The sequence below is a fragment of the Suncus etruscus genome, chromosome 18 (assembly GCF_024139225.1).
Source record: "Suncus etruscus isolate mSunEtr1 chromosome 18, mSunEtr1.pri.cur, whole genome shotgun sequence".
In the NCBI taxonomy this organism is placed as follows: Eukaryota; Metazoa; Chordata; class Mammalia; order Eulipotyphla; family Soricidae; genus Suncus; species Suncus etruscus.
The window spans coordinates 41247655-41262732 of record NC_064865.1 but is presented as its reverse complement, the minus strand read 5'-3'; the positions used below and the strand labels follow the sequence as shown (position 1 = coordinate 41262732).

General features: G+C 37.9%; 1 protein-coding gene across 1 annotated transcript in view; it reads left to right on the top strand.

Annotated features, from left to right (window-relative positions):
- ADTRP (androgen dependent TFPI regulating protein) overlaps positions 1 to 14291 on the top strand; it is a 60889-nt gene extending 46598 nt beyond the window's left edge. Inside the window, 3 exon segments of the mRNA XM_049764802.1 lie at positions 2869 to 2925; positions 2928 to 2986; positions 14183 to 14291. Of these exon segments, the coding sequence (XP_049620759.1) occupies positions 2869 to 2925; positions 2928 to 2986; positions 14183 to 14291 (225 nt within the window).
- Positions 14292 to 15078: the final 787 nt, after the last annotated feature.

The window sequence follows — 15078 nt, the reverse complement described above, 5'->3', positions numbered from 1 at the left end:
TTAATGCAAGAACACTACATTATTCCACAGGAATCTTCTTCTAAATGATCATTAAAGTAGAGAGCAGAAGCTGCTGACTGTGGGCAGGGTTAATAAAATCTGTCAGATCAATGGCCAGTATAATGGGACAGTTAATGATTCCTGATAGAAGTGGATCTTCCTGACTGAGACCCAGTAAATGCAGACAGTAGACCAGGTGGCTGTACTGGGCACACAGCCCCATCTCTCGCCTGACTTTGGAGGAAGCCTCTAGATGAAAAAGCAGTTGTGTCAGTCGTACAGCATTGCCAAGCACTGGACTAGTCATGGCTGGGCTTTACAGGCTCCACCTGTGGTCAGTGGGAGGAGATAAGCAGATTTGAAAAGGCTCTGCCACCACCTCCAGACACTCGCCTAGTTCCACCTCTTGCAGGTCTAAGGTCAGGAGGTATCTGGGCACCTGGTGCTGTGGCCATCCCCAAGTCTCACCTCACCCAGATCAGTCTCCAACCATAGGAAGATTGGCAGGCAGCCAGACAGGAACCTAGTCAAAAGTTAGATTTGAAAATAATGTGCCCCTAAATGCCACACTTCTTTGTTGAAGGGAGAGACACAGTACCACCAGCAGTCTAAAATTAAAAAAAAAAAAAAGGTTGTACATGGGTCTGAAATTACTTCCTTTTGTAGGTTCAAACCAGTCTGTATGTTCTAGAGCTATCTTGATTAAAAAATGAAAGCTATTGCCTATTCACCAGAATATTTCTCTAGCTTTTTCCTAGTAATGTGAAGCCTTTAAGAAGCATAGTAGTTTTTTGCCATACAACTACAGCATTGATGGGGATACTCCCGAAAGTCCCCTCTTCACAGTACTGTCCTCAGTTTCAGGCCATTTCCTCTTCATTCCAACCTTGCTCCATCAAAAAGTGTCTGTCATGTTTCTTATCTGAGGATTCTGTTATGACTGTGCCCTTCTTAACCTAAGTCGAGCAGGAGAAAGCTATTGTCCCTTGGAGATGGCTCTGAAACACAATTTTTTTTGCCACACACAACAGTGCTTACTCCTGGCTCTGTGCTCAGGAATCATTACTTCTGACGGGTTCAGGACACCATATAAGGTGCTGGGGATTAAATTTGGGGAATCAAACAGCTGTATATATGACAGTTGCCTTAACTTCTGTGCTATCCCTTATTTTATTTATTTTTGATGGAGCACAATTTTGATGTGATTTGCAATCAAACCAGCATCTAGAACCAAAGCCCAGAATCCTAGTGCCTGGGATCCCATAGGAATATGCTGACATGGGTACTCTAACACTCTTCAGCCTCAGTTACCATAGTAACTGTAGTGTGACTCAGTTTCTTTGGGATTCAGGAATGAAAATAGAAATAGGATAGAAACATGAGGCTACCAAGAATTGAGACAACTGAAGAGCAAGGATGAAAGAGGAATGGCAGCTACAAACCAAAAAATAAAACATATATATAAATATGATATAGTTGACCAATATTATCAATAAGTACAGAATATGGTTGAAGAGTTTTAACAAATATGTCCATTTATTCAAGAAGGAACATTCATTAAATATACATGGAATCACCTTTTCCAAGTTAGTTCCTATAAGCAAGTGGGCAGTTAATCTTGGTTGTTTTATAACTTTCCTAAAGGTCTTTTTTTTTTTTTTAATTCTGTATTAAACAAGTGTTAAGGATGTGAAAGATGTGAGAAAGCTGATGATTATGGAGGAATGGGCAAAACTGAAAGAGTGGGAGAACATGGAATTTCTGATGGTGGACCTCACACCCCCATGCAATAACCATCTGTCAAAAGAGCACTTCCATGGTGCCACGGAATGAAGAATGCAGAGACTATTAAGCTGTGTTTTCTGCCCACCCTCCTTCAACTTGCAAATATACATTGGACTTTATGTTAATATATGTTGAACTTTATGGCACAGTAAATAAATGTGAACGAACTGAATGGAAGAAATTAGTGAGAGGAATATTGGGAGACATGATCTGAGAAGATTCCACCAGCTACCAATAAGATGGATGCAAGGAGAGAAGACACATTCCACATAGAGTTGAGGCATAAACAGAAAGCATGGCCGTGAGGGCCAGCATACTGACTACCAAAGAGAATAAAAACACAGTCTTGGCATATTGGAGCAATATATGTTGGGTATGAGTGTGGATGGTGTGTGTGTGTGTTGCTTGTGTATCAGGAGGCTCAAGCAGCATGCGATAAGCAGGACCAATCAAAGATAACATATTACAAATCAAAGACAAGGGGCTGTGAAGATATCATGGAGGTAAGGTGGTTTGCCTTGCATGCAGAAGGATGGTGGTTCAAATCCTGGCATCCCATATCGTCCACCAAGCCTGCCAGGAACAATTTCTGAGCATAGAGCCAGGAGTAACCCCTGAGTGCTGCTAGGTGACCCAAAAACCAAAAACCAAAACAAAACAAATCAAAGACAAATAAGTCTGAAACAGCCTGGTAGTAATAAAAAGGCACTGTAGATTCTTGGGCATCTAAGGAGCACAGTTTTAGTCAAATTTGGGTATGTTTCATGTGATAAATTTCATCTGTAAGAAAATCTATTGGAGGAGAAGTACAAAGATAGAAATACTGGGCCCTGGAGCGGTGATGCCAGTGGTAAAGCATCTGCCTTGCCCGAGTTAGCTAGGATGGATCACGATTCCATCCTCTGGCATCCCATATGGTTCCCCAAGCCAGGAGCAATTTCTGAATGCATAACCAGGAGTAACCCCTGAGTATTTCCAGGTGTGGCTCAAAAAAACAAAAAAAGAAGAAAAGGAAAGATATAAGTACTGTTGGTAGCCAGGACATCCTGACATCGCGATTTGCTTTTTTTCCCCCTCCTATAGCATACTTTTATATTACCCTTGTCCTTAGTTGAAATTATGCAGAGGCCACATTCCTATCATCTCCAAAGAAAAAAGGACTCAGTTTGTTGACCATTGCTTGTCTTTTTTATATCTGCAGGTAAGAACTGTAGAAAGAAAACCTATTAAATTTATAAGTTAATAAATACCTGAAGGCTATTTCAGAATAAATATACTGCTTTTTATGAGTATCTTTATCTTCAGTTAGCAGCAGGTACTTGACCATCTTCCAATATTTTAGGTAAGAAGTAATCACTTTGATTACTATGGAAAGATCCCGAAGTGCCCCCAAATATACAAACATGAGTTTCTTCTCTTCCTCTCATAAAAAAAAATTATAAAGCTACACCTGTTATCTTCCCCAAGGAAATATTGATTTTTAGTTACATTTGAAATTAAAATATTTGATTTGGGGTTTTGTTTTTGGGGTCACACCTCGAAGTGCTTATGCTTACTTTAGGCTCTGCACTCAGGATCACTCCTGGTGATGTTGCAGGGAGGTATATGGGGCAAATGCCCTACCTACTATATTATCTCAATGGTCCAGAAATTCAAATATTTGAATGGTGGAATAAGAGGCATCTAAATATATTTTGCCTAAAAAGTCATTTGACAGAGAATATATTTTAAGTTTGGTTCTTTCCTGTTGTTTCTACCATTGTAGGTTGATTTGCATTAATGTTGGGTCCTAGAGTTCCTAGAGGGTATTTAGGAATTACTTTGAAGCCTGAAAAAACAGTCTTAAGCAGGTCAGGGGAAAAAATTAAGGGCTTGACCTAATCTTTAGCCAGCTAGCAGCACTAATTCTCAGAAATACTGCTCAATGATATGTAATTAAGGAAAAGCACTTGGTCTTCCCCCAATCACTGGAAAACCCCTTTTCATTTCCTAGCCTTATTATCCACTGCCATGCTGTTGCTTTAAAGAGAAGGCCATGTCATTGGAAGCTCATACTGAGCTCATACTGATATGCCTCCTTTATTCTAAATTTGAATGTTGTTCATATTTGAAGATCTGAGTAATCCCAATCCTTATGTGACTGAGGTTTGGGGTAGTTTATTTAGTATAGTGGTCTTCCAGTGATGGAAGTCAGAAATGGAACACAGAACAAAGGACCTGGGAAGACTTCACCAACCTGGTCTCAGTGCCAGTATCTTTTGTACTCAAACAGTGGTTCCTCTCTAGCCTCTTCTTCCCTTACATTATGCCTGCTGCTTCCTCTCCTGTACTTCTCATACTCTGGTCATAATCTTTCTTACATCTCCTATAAAGCACTTGCTCAATAAATCTCCAGTAGTTTATACTATTCTCCTTTGTATTTTAAAGGCATTTTTAGAGCATAAGGCTGAAGTCAGTTACCTACTGGTAGATAATATCTGGAGTGCTGTGTTGACAAAGATTCTGAGATGGTATTTTCCCCAAAAAAGGTTGTCAAGATCTGTGAATAGCATGAGAATAAATAATTCAGGTGATGTGACTTAACCCAAAGAAATAAATTCCTAAAGCTAAAGATGAGACTATCTGGGCCCTAGTGATGGTGGAAGATCGTATGTACAGCTTTTCTTTTCGTTGTAGATTCAGGAAAACATTGACTGGTTAGACACAAGAAGTTTCTCTTTTAGTTTACTGGTCAACTTTAAGCTAGTCTTTCCAAGGGTCACATCTGAATTCAACATGTATGGTAAATTTTGACATTTTAACTAACTTTTTAGCTAAGAATTTGGATGGTGATCATCAGACTCATGTCTTACACTTTATCTTCAGAGGCTAAGAAGGTAAAAAAAAAATAACACACCTACACTTACAAGAATTTTTGAAGGAAAATACTGTGATCATAAAGATGAGAAGCAGTGGTCTAAAGAACCTGACATAAGATATCTGACCATTTATTTTGATACCAAGAATGTTGGAAAGGGAGGAATAATAATATGGGAACCAGGTGCAAGGACATTATACATCCATTCTATAATTCATTGGCACCAGAAACTTGCTAAGATTTGAGGATTCCACATTGTATGAGATGCAATGCTTGCAAACATTAGGACCTTCCAGGGAGAGGGAAGTACAAAAGCTATGAAAAGGCAGAGTTCTGAGCTTCAATAGAGATAAAGACAGAATGCTATTGGATGCTGAGGACTCTCCTTTCAAGAACATAATGTCTCAGTTGGAACCCAAGAAATGTGTATTATCGGAGACAGGATAAAAACTAACAGGTAGTCAGAACAGTACCTACAAGGAAGAAGCAGCTGAGGATTCAGCTGAATTGAAGGACTGGTAAAGAATTTGTTCAAATTCACAACAGTACGTTTTGACTTTAAAACGGAGGACTTTTCTGTGAAAAAGCTTTCAGCAGAAGAATGAAATGTTTACAGTTGTAAGAAAGACAATTCTGACTGAAGAGTATCTGTTAAAGAGAACCAAAACAAAGACACCAACTGATGACTTATGTGGTAATTCAGGATAATTGATTTTAGCCAACCACTGACAGTTTCAATCTGCAAAGAACTTACAGAGGTTTGAAGGGTGGAAGTTTACTTAGAGATCATTTGGTGTGGGAAACCTGAAAGTTCAGTGGGTTCAACAACTTTGGGCAGGCACATCAGAGCTAGGACTGAAACTTAAACCAGCTCACCTATTTCCCAATTCAGTTCTCTGTTTACTCAGTTTACTGTTTTCTCATGGCCAGGTATATAGGCAACAGCAATTAATAAAGGTAAAATAAACCATTAAATGGCAAGGGTGAGCATGGGAAAAGGGTTAACCTCCTCTTTTGAGTTTAAAGTTTCTTCGCCTGAATTGGCTATTACAGTGAGGTCAAAGAAACCTATGGAAGAAAGGGGGTAGATAGGCAGTGACAGGAAAGTAAATGGGTGGACTGTCATTAAAAACTAATGGCGGACCTGGAGAGATAGCACAGTGGCGTTTGCCTTGCAAGCAGCCGATCCAGGACCAAAGGTGGTTGGTTCGAATCCCGGTGTCCCATATGGTCCCCCATGCCTGCCAGGAGCTATTTCTGAGCAAACAGCCAGGAGTAACCCCTGAGCACCGCCTGGTGTGCCCCCCCCAAAACAAAACAAAACAAAACTGTAATGGCTTAAAATTTGTATAACAAAGCACTAAATCAACATTTAGCCAATCAAGCCTCACTTTTGCCAGAAAGAGTCAAATATAATTGTTTTTGAACATAATTTTTTGTTTTGTTTTGTCTTTTGTTTTTTAAGGCCACACCCATTTGATGCTCAGGGGTTACTCCTGGCTAAGTGCTCAGAAATTGCCGTTGGCTTGGGGGGACCATGTGAGACGCAGGGGGATCGAACTGCTGTCCTTCCTTGGCTAGCGCTTGCAAGGCAGACACTTTACCTCTAGCGCCACCTCACAGGCCCTTTTTTGTTAACATATTTTGCTGAATTTTTTTTCTGACTCCCCTTGGTTCATTCCCTGGACAGGTAGGTAGGTTCAAATTCTGTTCCCTCCCATCACCAACTGCACACCATCTCTGGGGTCCACAGCCAGAGATTATTGTCAATAATGTCCACAAAGTTCAAATATCCATGGAGATTTTTAAGGGAAGTGATTATGTGTCAGCTCTTAGGCGTGTGTCCCTTTCGATGGTCAAATAGGGAAGCAGCCTAGGAGGATTGAGGGGAAGAATATGAGCTCAGTCTAGAAAGAGCGTGAGAAACCAACATGAGCAAGAAAAACCAGCAATAGCTCTGAGCCAGAGAAGTCTCTCATTGCTGAGACTATGTTACGAGTCCTAAAAATAGCCCCTAAAACTGGAAACTGCCTCCAATGTGGCACTTGATTTTGGTTATTTTTTTCAAATTACAAAATTGGAGGGCTAACCCCTAAGTGGGAAAATAGAGCTTTGCAAAGTAGTAATAACAGCAAATCTTCCATTTCCTTTGGAAAGCATTAGTCACCTATAAATATGGTAACTTGTTCCTCCCTTCTTATGTGCCCAAACCTCCCAGCTACCTTTCTCTGAAGCAATGGTAAGGAGCAAGTGAATAGAAAGGTTCCTATTGCTGACTTTTTATTCACTAAACAAGTATTTCCCCTAGTAGAAATTTTCCTTGAATGGGCAAAGTTTTTTATATAACTTTATGTGAAACCAAAGTCAGTGTGTCATATGTTTATACTTAATAAATGGATCTGAGCCGTGCATACATATTTGAAGAATAACATGTGAGAAGCGCCAGAAATTCAGAGCATAGACATGAGCAGTTACATGGTTTCCTGAAAGGTGTGCATTAAATCTGCTCCCTGAGGACTGACTGGTTTGGAACAGTAAGAAATGGGAGAAGGGGCCAGAGTGATAGTACAGTGGTAGGGCATTTGCTTTGCACATAGTCTGCCCAGGACAGACCTCGGTTTGATCCCCACTATCCCATGTGGTCCCCCAAGCCTGCCAGGAGCGATTTCTAAGCACAGATCCAGGAATATTCCCTAAATGCTGCTGGGTGTGGCCTAAAAATAAAACAAACAAAAAAAGAAATGGGAGAAAATGAACAAGAGCACAGCCCAAAGCCCAAAAGAGCACAGAATACATTATGAAAATGGTCGACAAATTGCTTTGGCTGGGTTTACAGTGAAATCGACTAATAGAAAATGACACTAGGTCTGTCTTCTCATGAAGAACTGTGGCTGCAAGTAGAGGTTAGAAATAGCAAAGGTGATAGGCGATTTGGCTGGCTGGTTTTATGGTGTGGAAGTAGAAGTGGGGATTGGGTGGGGAGAGACTTTACCATAAATTACATTTCCAAAAGACTATCTTGAAAATTGCACCTAAAATGAGTGGCAAGACATGGGAAGCAATAGAATAAGAGAGTATCTAGTAAAACTTAGCCAGACATTCTTGCTCTTAGTTGTAGCTTCCTCATTATACTAGTGTTATTTCATGTTTACGAAATTTAGACTTCAGGACTTCATATCCTAAAGAGCTCCACAGTGCACACTGGCCTAAACATTGCTCTCTGACACAGATTGAAAGGTCGCAACACCTAGTATTTAGTCCTTGGTATCTCTATCTGGCTCCATTTTAAAGTTAACCTCTGAGCCCACAAATAACAATGCTATTTCTCTTTAATCTTTTATTTAATAGATATACAAGGATGCTACTGAACACTGCAATAGCCCCATCTAGAATGTATTACCACCAGACTTTTCATAATACAAAAATCTTCCAATAGGTGTCTTTACTAGTATCTAAATTCTTGTATGGTGAGTGCAAATGTCAACTGATAGGCAATTATAACCCCAAACTAGTGAGAAGTGTCTATAAAGGCACTTTGCAACACATTCTTATAGTACAAAAGAATAAATTCTTTCTTCTTTTTCCCCCCTATTTTGGAGGGTTGGGGGCTACTCCCAGCTGTGCTCAGGATTTACTCCTGGCTTTGTGCTTAAGGTTCATTTCTAGTGGGGAGATCAGGAACCATATGGAATGTTGAGGCTCAATCTCAAGTCAGCCACATACAATGCAAACAAACACCTTATTTGCTATACTCCCAGTCTCCTAAACTTTTGTTTTATATTTGCTCACAATCTGAGTCCCAAAGGAAAGTTGCCTAAACAATAATCTAAATTCATGTACTCATTTATGCAGAAATACTAATACATGGTTATCCTAGGATACATTAAAAACTGCCAGAGACAACTTCTAAGCTTGACTTCTAAGGTGAGCCACCTCAACAGGACCCTCTTCATCTTACTGCTGCATTACAGAGAATTACCATAATTCATGGCTATTCTATCTTGAAAAAATTGACTTCCTCTGGGACCACCCAGATACACTATAGTTTAAAAATTTGAAACTATAAGATTGGATCAGAAAGCTATTATTCACATACACTTCTGATGTACATTAATCTAAGAAAAATGTCACATAATTCTCCTTTCAATCAGTTTTGGGGTCCAGCTCAGCCAGGATGTAGAATGACTGGATTGGAGAATAGAGTTCTAGAGGAAGAATAGTTATCTCTACTTCTCATCCTTCCTGAAGCTCAAACTTCAGTTCCTTCTCAGCCAAAATGCCTGTTAGAGAAATTAGACATTTCTCTAACATCTTGAATAGGATTAAATCAGGAATTAGGGACAAATCTAAAACACATTGTTGAGGTAACAGAATAGGTTCTGTAGATTAATTAGTATGTAGGTGGCGGATGAAAGGGAAAATCAAGGATAAGTCTAAGAATTTTTAGTTAGCAGACTGGCAAGATGGTGATTCCATTAATAGATGTAGGAAAGTTGTGAAAGAAATAGTTTTGGGTGTAAGTGAAAAAGTCAGTTTAAAATCTCATATCTGGGCTCCATTCCCAAAGACTATGAGTTGATTGCTCAGGATACATCTGAGCCAAGATTGAAAACCATTTGCCTTGTGGAACTTCCCTTTGGAAATTTAGACCTGACTTTTTCAAAGATGAAATTTCAAAGATCCTGCGATTTCTTCCAGTGGCATGAGATTGTTAGAGAGATTGAGAGATCTCTCTAACATAGTTAGACCAGGGGATGGGGAGTGGAAAATTCTAGTGAAAGTTCTTCAACCAAGGGTCTTAAGGGGTAAAAGCTAAGTAACAAAGAACAATGATCTGGTAGAAAACCAGAACTAGCTAGAAACCCCATAATCCCCAAAAGGAAGAAGATCCTATACAGTTCCAAGAAGTGGGGGTATTTTTGAAGCTTTGCAGAGGTTGCCACTCTGATTCTGATGATTTCCGCTTTAAAATATTTAGGTATTTCTTGAATGTACAAACTTCATACTTCCTTATTACTGTTTTAGTTTTTGACATGACCTAAAGCATATTTAAAAGTAAAGTAAATTTTATTACGATAATAAAAATAAATGTTAGAAATCGGTTATTTTTATCCATACTTTTTGATTTTTGGTTTGGAATCATATCTAGTGGATCTCAGAATCAAATTGGGAAGAGTTACATGCAAGATAATCACCTTCACCTATGTGCTATCTCTCTCCCCAGAGTTATTGTTTTTTTGTTTTGTTTTGTTTTGTTTTTGCAACTAAAGCTAAAGATCGCTTTAAATAAATCATCATTCATATTATATGAAGAGAAATTTGGAGAAATTAATATAAATCCTGTAAAGCTTAGTGCTTCGAAATGTGACAGAGAAGTTTTAAGGGTAAAAACAGATTAAAGTCTCATACTGAGAACTCAACAGAGCATTTGTTCTTAGAAATAGCTCTTGTAATGTGGAAGTCTTCCATTAACTTGTAGCATTCACTTATAAATAGAAATTGTCCTTGTCTTCCAGAGGCAACCAGGAAACATCCCACCTACACATATTCACACACACACACACACACACACACACACACTTTGAATTAAATCAGCATGAGATCCTAGGAAGAGAGTTTCCATTTAATCTAGTGACTGTTGAATTAGAACGATTTACTAATCTCTAACCCATAAATTTCTATGAGTTTCCTATTTGGGGATAACAAAAATGAGAATTTCATAGTAGTCATTCAATGCTATAAGGTTTAGGGTGAAGAAACTATAAAACATAAATTTTCTCCCAGTTTTTGGTTTATTTTTACTTTATTTTCAGTCTCATTCATATATCACCTGCACGTAAGTCACACAAGCTTTATTGCTGAGCCACATCGTTGGCTTGTCCACCCCAAGTCACTTAATTTTTCACAACAGGTAACTTCAGAAGGTCAAATATTATTAATCTTAAATCATTTGCTTCTTAGAATTGCAATAAAATTAACTCTCAGGGGGCTGGAGCAACAGTACAGCAGTAGGGCATTTGCCTTGCACGTGGCAGATCCAAGAAGGACTTGGTTTGATCCCAAGCGTCCCATATGGTCTCCCTAGCCAGGAGCGATTTCTGAGTGCATAGCTAGGAGTAACCCCTGGGCGTCACTGAGTGTGGTCAAAAAAACCGAAAATAAGTAAATAAATTAATTAAATTAACCCTCAGATTACTAGAATGTGTAAGTAAGGTTACTAGATACATTTCCAATTTATCAGAGGTTGCAGTGTTGTTGGTAGGTCAAGTAGTTGAGAGTTATTTACAGCAACTACATTGAGCAACAATTAAGGGGAATAAAAATTTGGGGGGAGCTATATAAACATAATAGTATTCAAATGTAAAGAATATATTATATATCAGTACTTAAGTGGGCATAAGATTTATAGATCTTATCTTAGTAGAGAGAAAAGTAGCACCTCTGTTAATTCCCTTAATTTCAAGTTACCTTCTGTCCTTTCTTCCTTCCTTTTTATTATTCAATATTACCTTCCTTCCTTTCTTCCTTCTGTATTACCTTCCATCCTAACTTTCTTCCTTTCTTTTTACCTTCCACCCATTATATCTTCCTTCCTACTCTTTCCTATTTTCCTTCCTTCTTTTTATCCTTCCTCGCTCCCTCCCTCTCTTCTCAAAATCTACTCAATCAATAAAGGTTACTACCGATAGAATGTAATTTTTCCTCATTTTAGCCTTTCTGAAGATTGCCCTCTATGAAATGACTTTAATTTTGACTGGTACGCTATTTATATATTCATTTCTTTGCTTACTGTCAGTTAACTCATATGTAACTTCCTTTGAACTTTTTTTTATGAAAGCATAGATTTTGTAATCTCCCTAAAGGAACTTCTGAACAAACCTAATACTGAGGAAACAAAATTGAGGTGAAAACAATCTCTAGGGAATGTCATTGTTTTTTTGTTTGTTTGTTTGTTTGTTTGTTTTTTGTGACTATCTTTTTATAAGTCTGCATGAGAATGAGAAAGGTCTAATTTTAGATCTATAAACAATGAAATAATTAATGCAGTCCATTTAGAGAGCATTCACTTCTCCTTTGTTGTCTTAAATGCCTTGACCTTGCTATATGGAGATATTTACTTTCAGTCCCTCTGTCCTGTCCGGAGAAGCAGGGTGCAGAATAAAAGTCTATAGAAATCCCTCTTTGGCAAGTGGTTAGAAGCAAACTTCACAGAGTTGCAATAAATTATTTTCTGTTCCAATCTAGTAATCTACATAAGAAAAAAGTTTTGGGGAACAAACCGAGAGAGAGAGATCAGTAACCCAGCCCACACTGACATAATCCTAAGAATGATACCTTTCCTTAAAATGTGCTTATTGTAAAAGACATGTAACAGAATTTCGTGATCTTAATAAGTATCTTAATAAGCATTTAGTTTAATCATCATTATCCATTCAGGCCTTTATTTCTAAACTGTTATTCTTTTCCCTTAGCTTCAATACTTTCCACCCAGACACTGACACCACCATACTAACTTGTGTTCCTATGAATTTAATTGATCTAAGTGGAATCATATTGTATGCATTGTGTCTTATTTCCTTTAACATAATAACGCCAATTTGTAAATATATTTCAGAATGTCATTCCTTTTTTTTAATACAATAATAATAGCTTTTGGTTTTTGCTTTTTGTTTCTGGGCCACATTGGGGGTGGTCAGGATTTATTTCTGACTCTGTGCTCAGAGATCACTCTTTGTGAACTTAGAAAGCATGCTCTGGGCTTCCTGTCTCTCCACTCAAAGAATCCTAGGAAACTTGGGTAGATCATACAAGATGCCAGAAATCATAGCCAGGTCAAACACATCCATGGCAAGCACCTTACTCTCTGTACTATCTCTTCCGGCCTCATAATAGTTCATTTAAGAAACTAATTTTTCTGTAGATGGATGCTTGGGTTGCCTTTATATTTTAGCAATTGTGAATAAAGCTAATATGAGCATGGATATTCAAAATAACTCTTTGAATCTTTCCTTTTTATTCCTTGAGGTATGAACCCTGACTTGCCAGATTGTGTTAATTCCATCTTTAAGTTTTTGAAGAACTGTGATATTGTTTGGCATAGTAGTCTTACCACTTTATATTTCTACCAACAGTGCAAAACTTTCCTATTTTTCTACATCTTTTTTAACACTTGCATTTAAAAAAATCTTGTAGGCACACTAATTGGTGTGAAGTGTTATCTCCTTGTAGTTTTTATTTTTATTTCTCTGATTAATGACATTTCTTCTTTGGAGAAATATCTATTCAAACTTCTAGCACTTGGAGCAGCCAAGATCATACTTGATGTTTTGAAAGTCTAATTACATGTATAATTTTATTGTTCCATTGTAACTCTTTTGACAACTTGAATTTGGACAAATGTGAATGCTGTTTCTGAAGCATAACCTTAACCCATCTTAACTTTTACAAGAGATGAGCAGCTTCAAAAACTGGTTGCTGAGAAGATTCCAACTGTGCCATTCCTCCAAGGAGAGAAGCTTTAAAATTCATTAAATTGTTATAATGGGTCTGCACTGTTCTGTGTAATTTTTATGCATTAACTCCCCTAATCTTCACAATAGCCTTGTAAGGTATATGCCATTTGCACCTCTGCTTTATATGTGAGAGCAGGGGACCAGAAAAGTTGAATAAATTCCTGAAGGTAATATAGCTGATAGATGACAGGATTAGTATTTGAATCACCTTGCTCCAGAATTTGTACTCTTAACCTGTTATAAACTGTAACTAATACATGCTTTCCTTGCATTTAATTATGAAAAGTATTCTGTACTTTTTATTTTTTTCAGTGCAATTGGTCTCTAAAAAAAGCTTTTTTTTACTTTTTTGACTTTATGGCACTTCTCCAATAGTGGTATTTACTTTCTTTGGGTTCACAAAAATGACTTACATTCTCTCTTTGCATGACTGAGAACTGAGACTCCTATAAGTTCATTCATTCCTACCTAACACTTTACCCATAGTTATATCCATGAGCTGAAATTAGGGCCACCAACTCCAAGCATGTTATATCAGAGCAATAATGTTTCTCAGCCCTTCTGACTACAATGGCCTTAGAGAACTAATATTTGACTCTTAGATACAGAAAAGCTAACTCCATTTATTTAACTGAAAGCTAACAAGTAACCCGCATCTTTAACAGATTCAATATCTAAGTGAACAACATGGCTCAGGGAAAGGGATAATTCTGAATCACACACTTTTCTTTCGATGATAATGGACTTGATATTCTGCAATTATCTTTCACTAACATTGAATTTTAATGGATTTATTAAAATAGTCAACCCTGTTTGGAAAAATAGAGATCTCACTAAATCAAGTCACTATACCCAGGAAAGACATGTCTAAAGTTGTACATGACATCTTGCCTGTTAATTAATATCTCATGACTCCTCTTAATCTGTTTAGGATTCAGAGCTCCACTCTACTGAGATTTCTCCTCATTTTCCTGACCATTGTGACTTGTCATTCTCTGCAGGATTACATGGTTCTACTTTAAAACAGGCACCCTGTGTTTTACAAACTCAGTCCAGTGGTTATTGCAGCCTTCTTTCTTCTCAACTACATCTTTAGCATTGGCATCTATCTATTTGGAGAGAAACTCAACTTCTGAAAATTGGGTCAGTTGGTTTCTCTTGTATGTAAAAAAAATATTTTTCATATGTTCACTCACCTTATCTTAGAAAGAGAAAAAAAAACTAGCTTAAAGGCAAAGGCAAGTGATGTTTGATTTTTTTTTTTTTGTCTAGAACAGGGGTCTCAAACTCACGACCCACAGGCCATTTGCGGCCCTCCGTACAACATTTTGTGGCCCGCGGCCAGCTTTCAAATATTGCAGTATTCACGATTATTTGCTTACCGAATAATCGCAATAAAAATCACATTAGTAAGAAAAAAATTGCATTAAACATTCGCATACCCCGAGCAGTTCCACTGGGGGTATGCAAATGTTTAATGCGATTTTTTGCAATTTTTTTCTTACAATTGTGATTTTTTATTGTGAATATTCGGTAAGCGAATAATCGCAAATACTTTGCGCCTAGCGCAGATGTCATTTCTACTGCTCCTGCCCGCTGTCCCTTGCATTATTGGAGGCCTAAGGGAGAGAAGTTTATTACAGAGTTAGATTTTGTCATACCTTCATCATGACTTCATTAAAGCCTGCAGTGAAGAGAAAGACTGATGACGAACACAGACAATTTCAGGAAAAGTGGAAGACACAGTATTTTTTTTTGTTGAGCACAGGGGCATGCCCACATGTCTTATTTGCTCAGAGAAAGTTGCAGTGCACAAGGAATACAACTTAAAACGTCATTATTCAACAAACATGCTGAGGGATGTGCAAAATATGAAGGAAATGAGAGAGCCAAGCGGGTTGCCAGTCTTAAAGCATGTCTAAT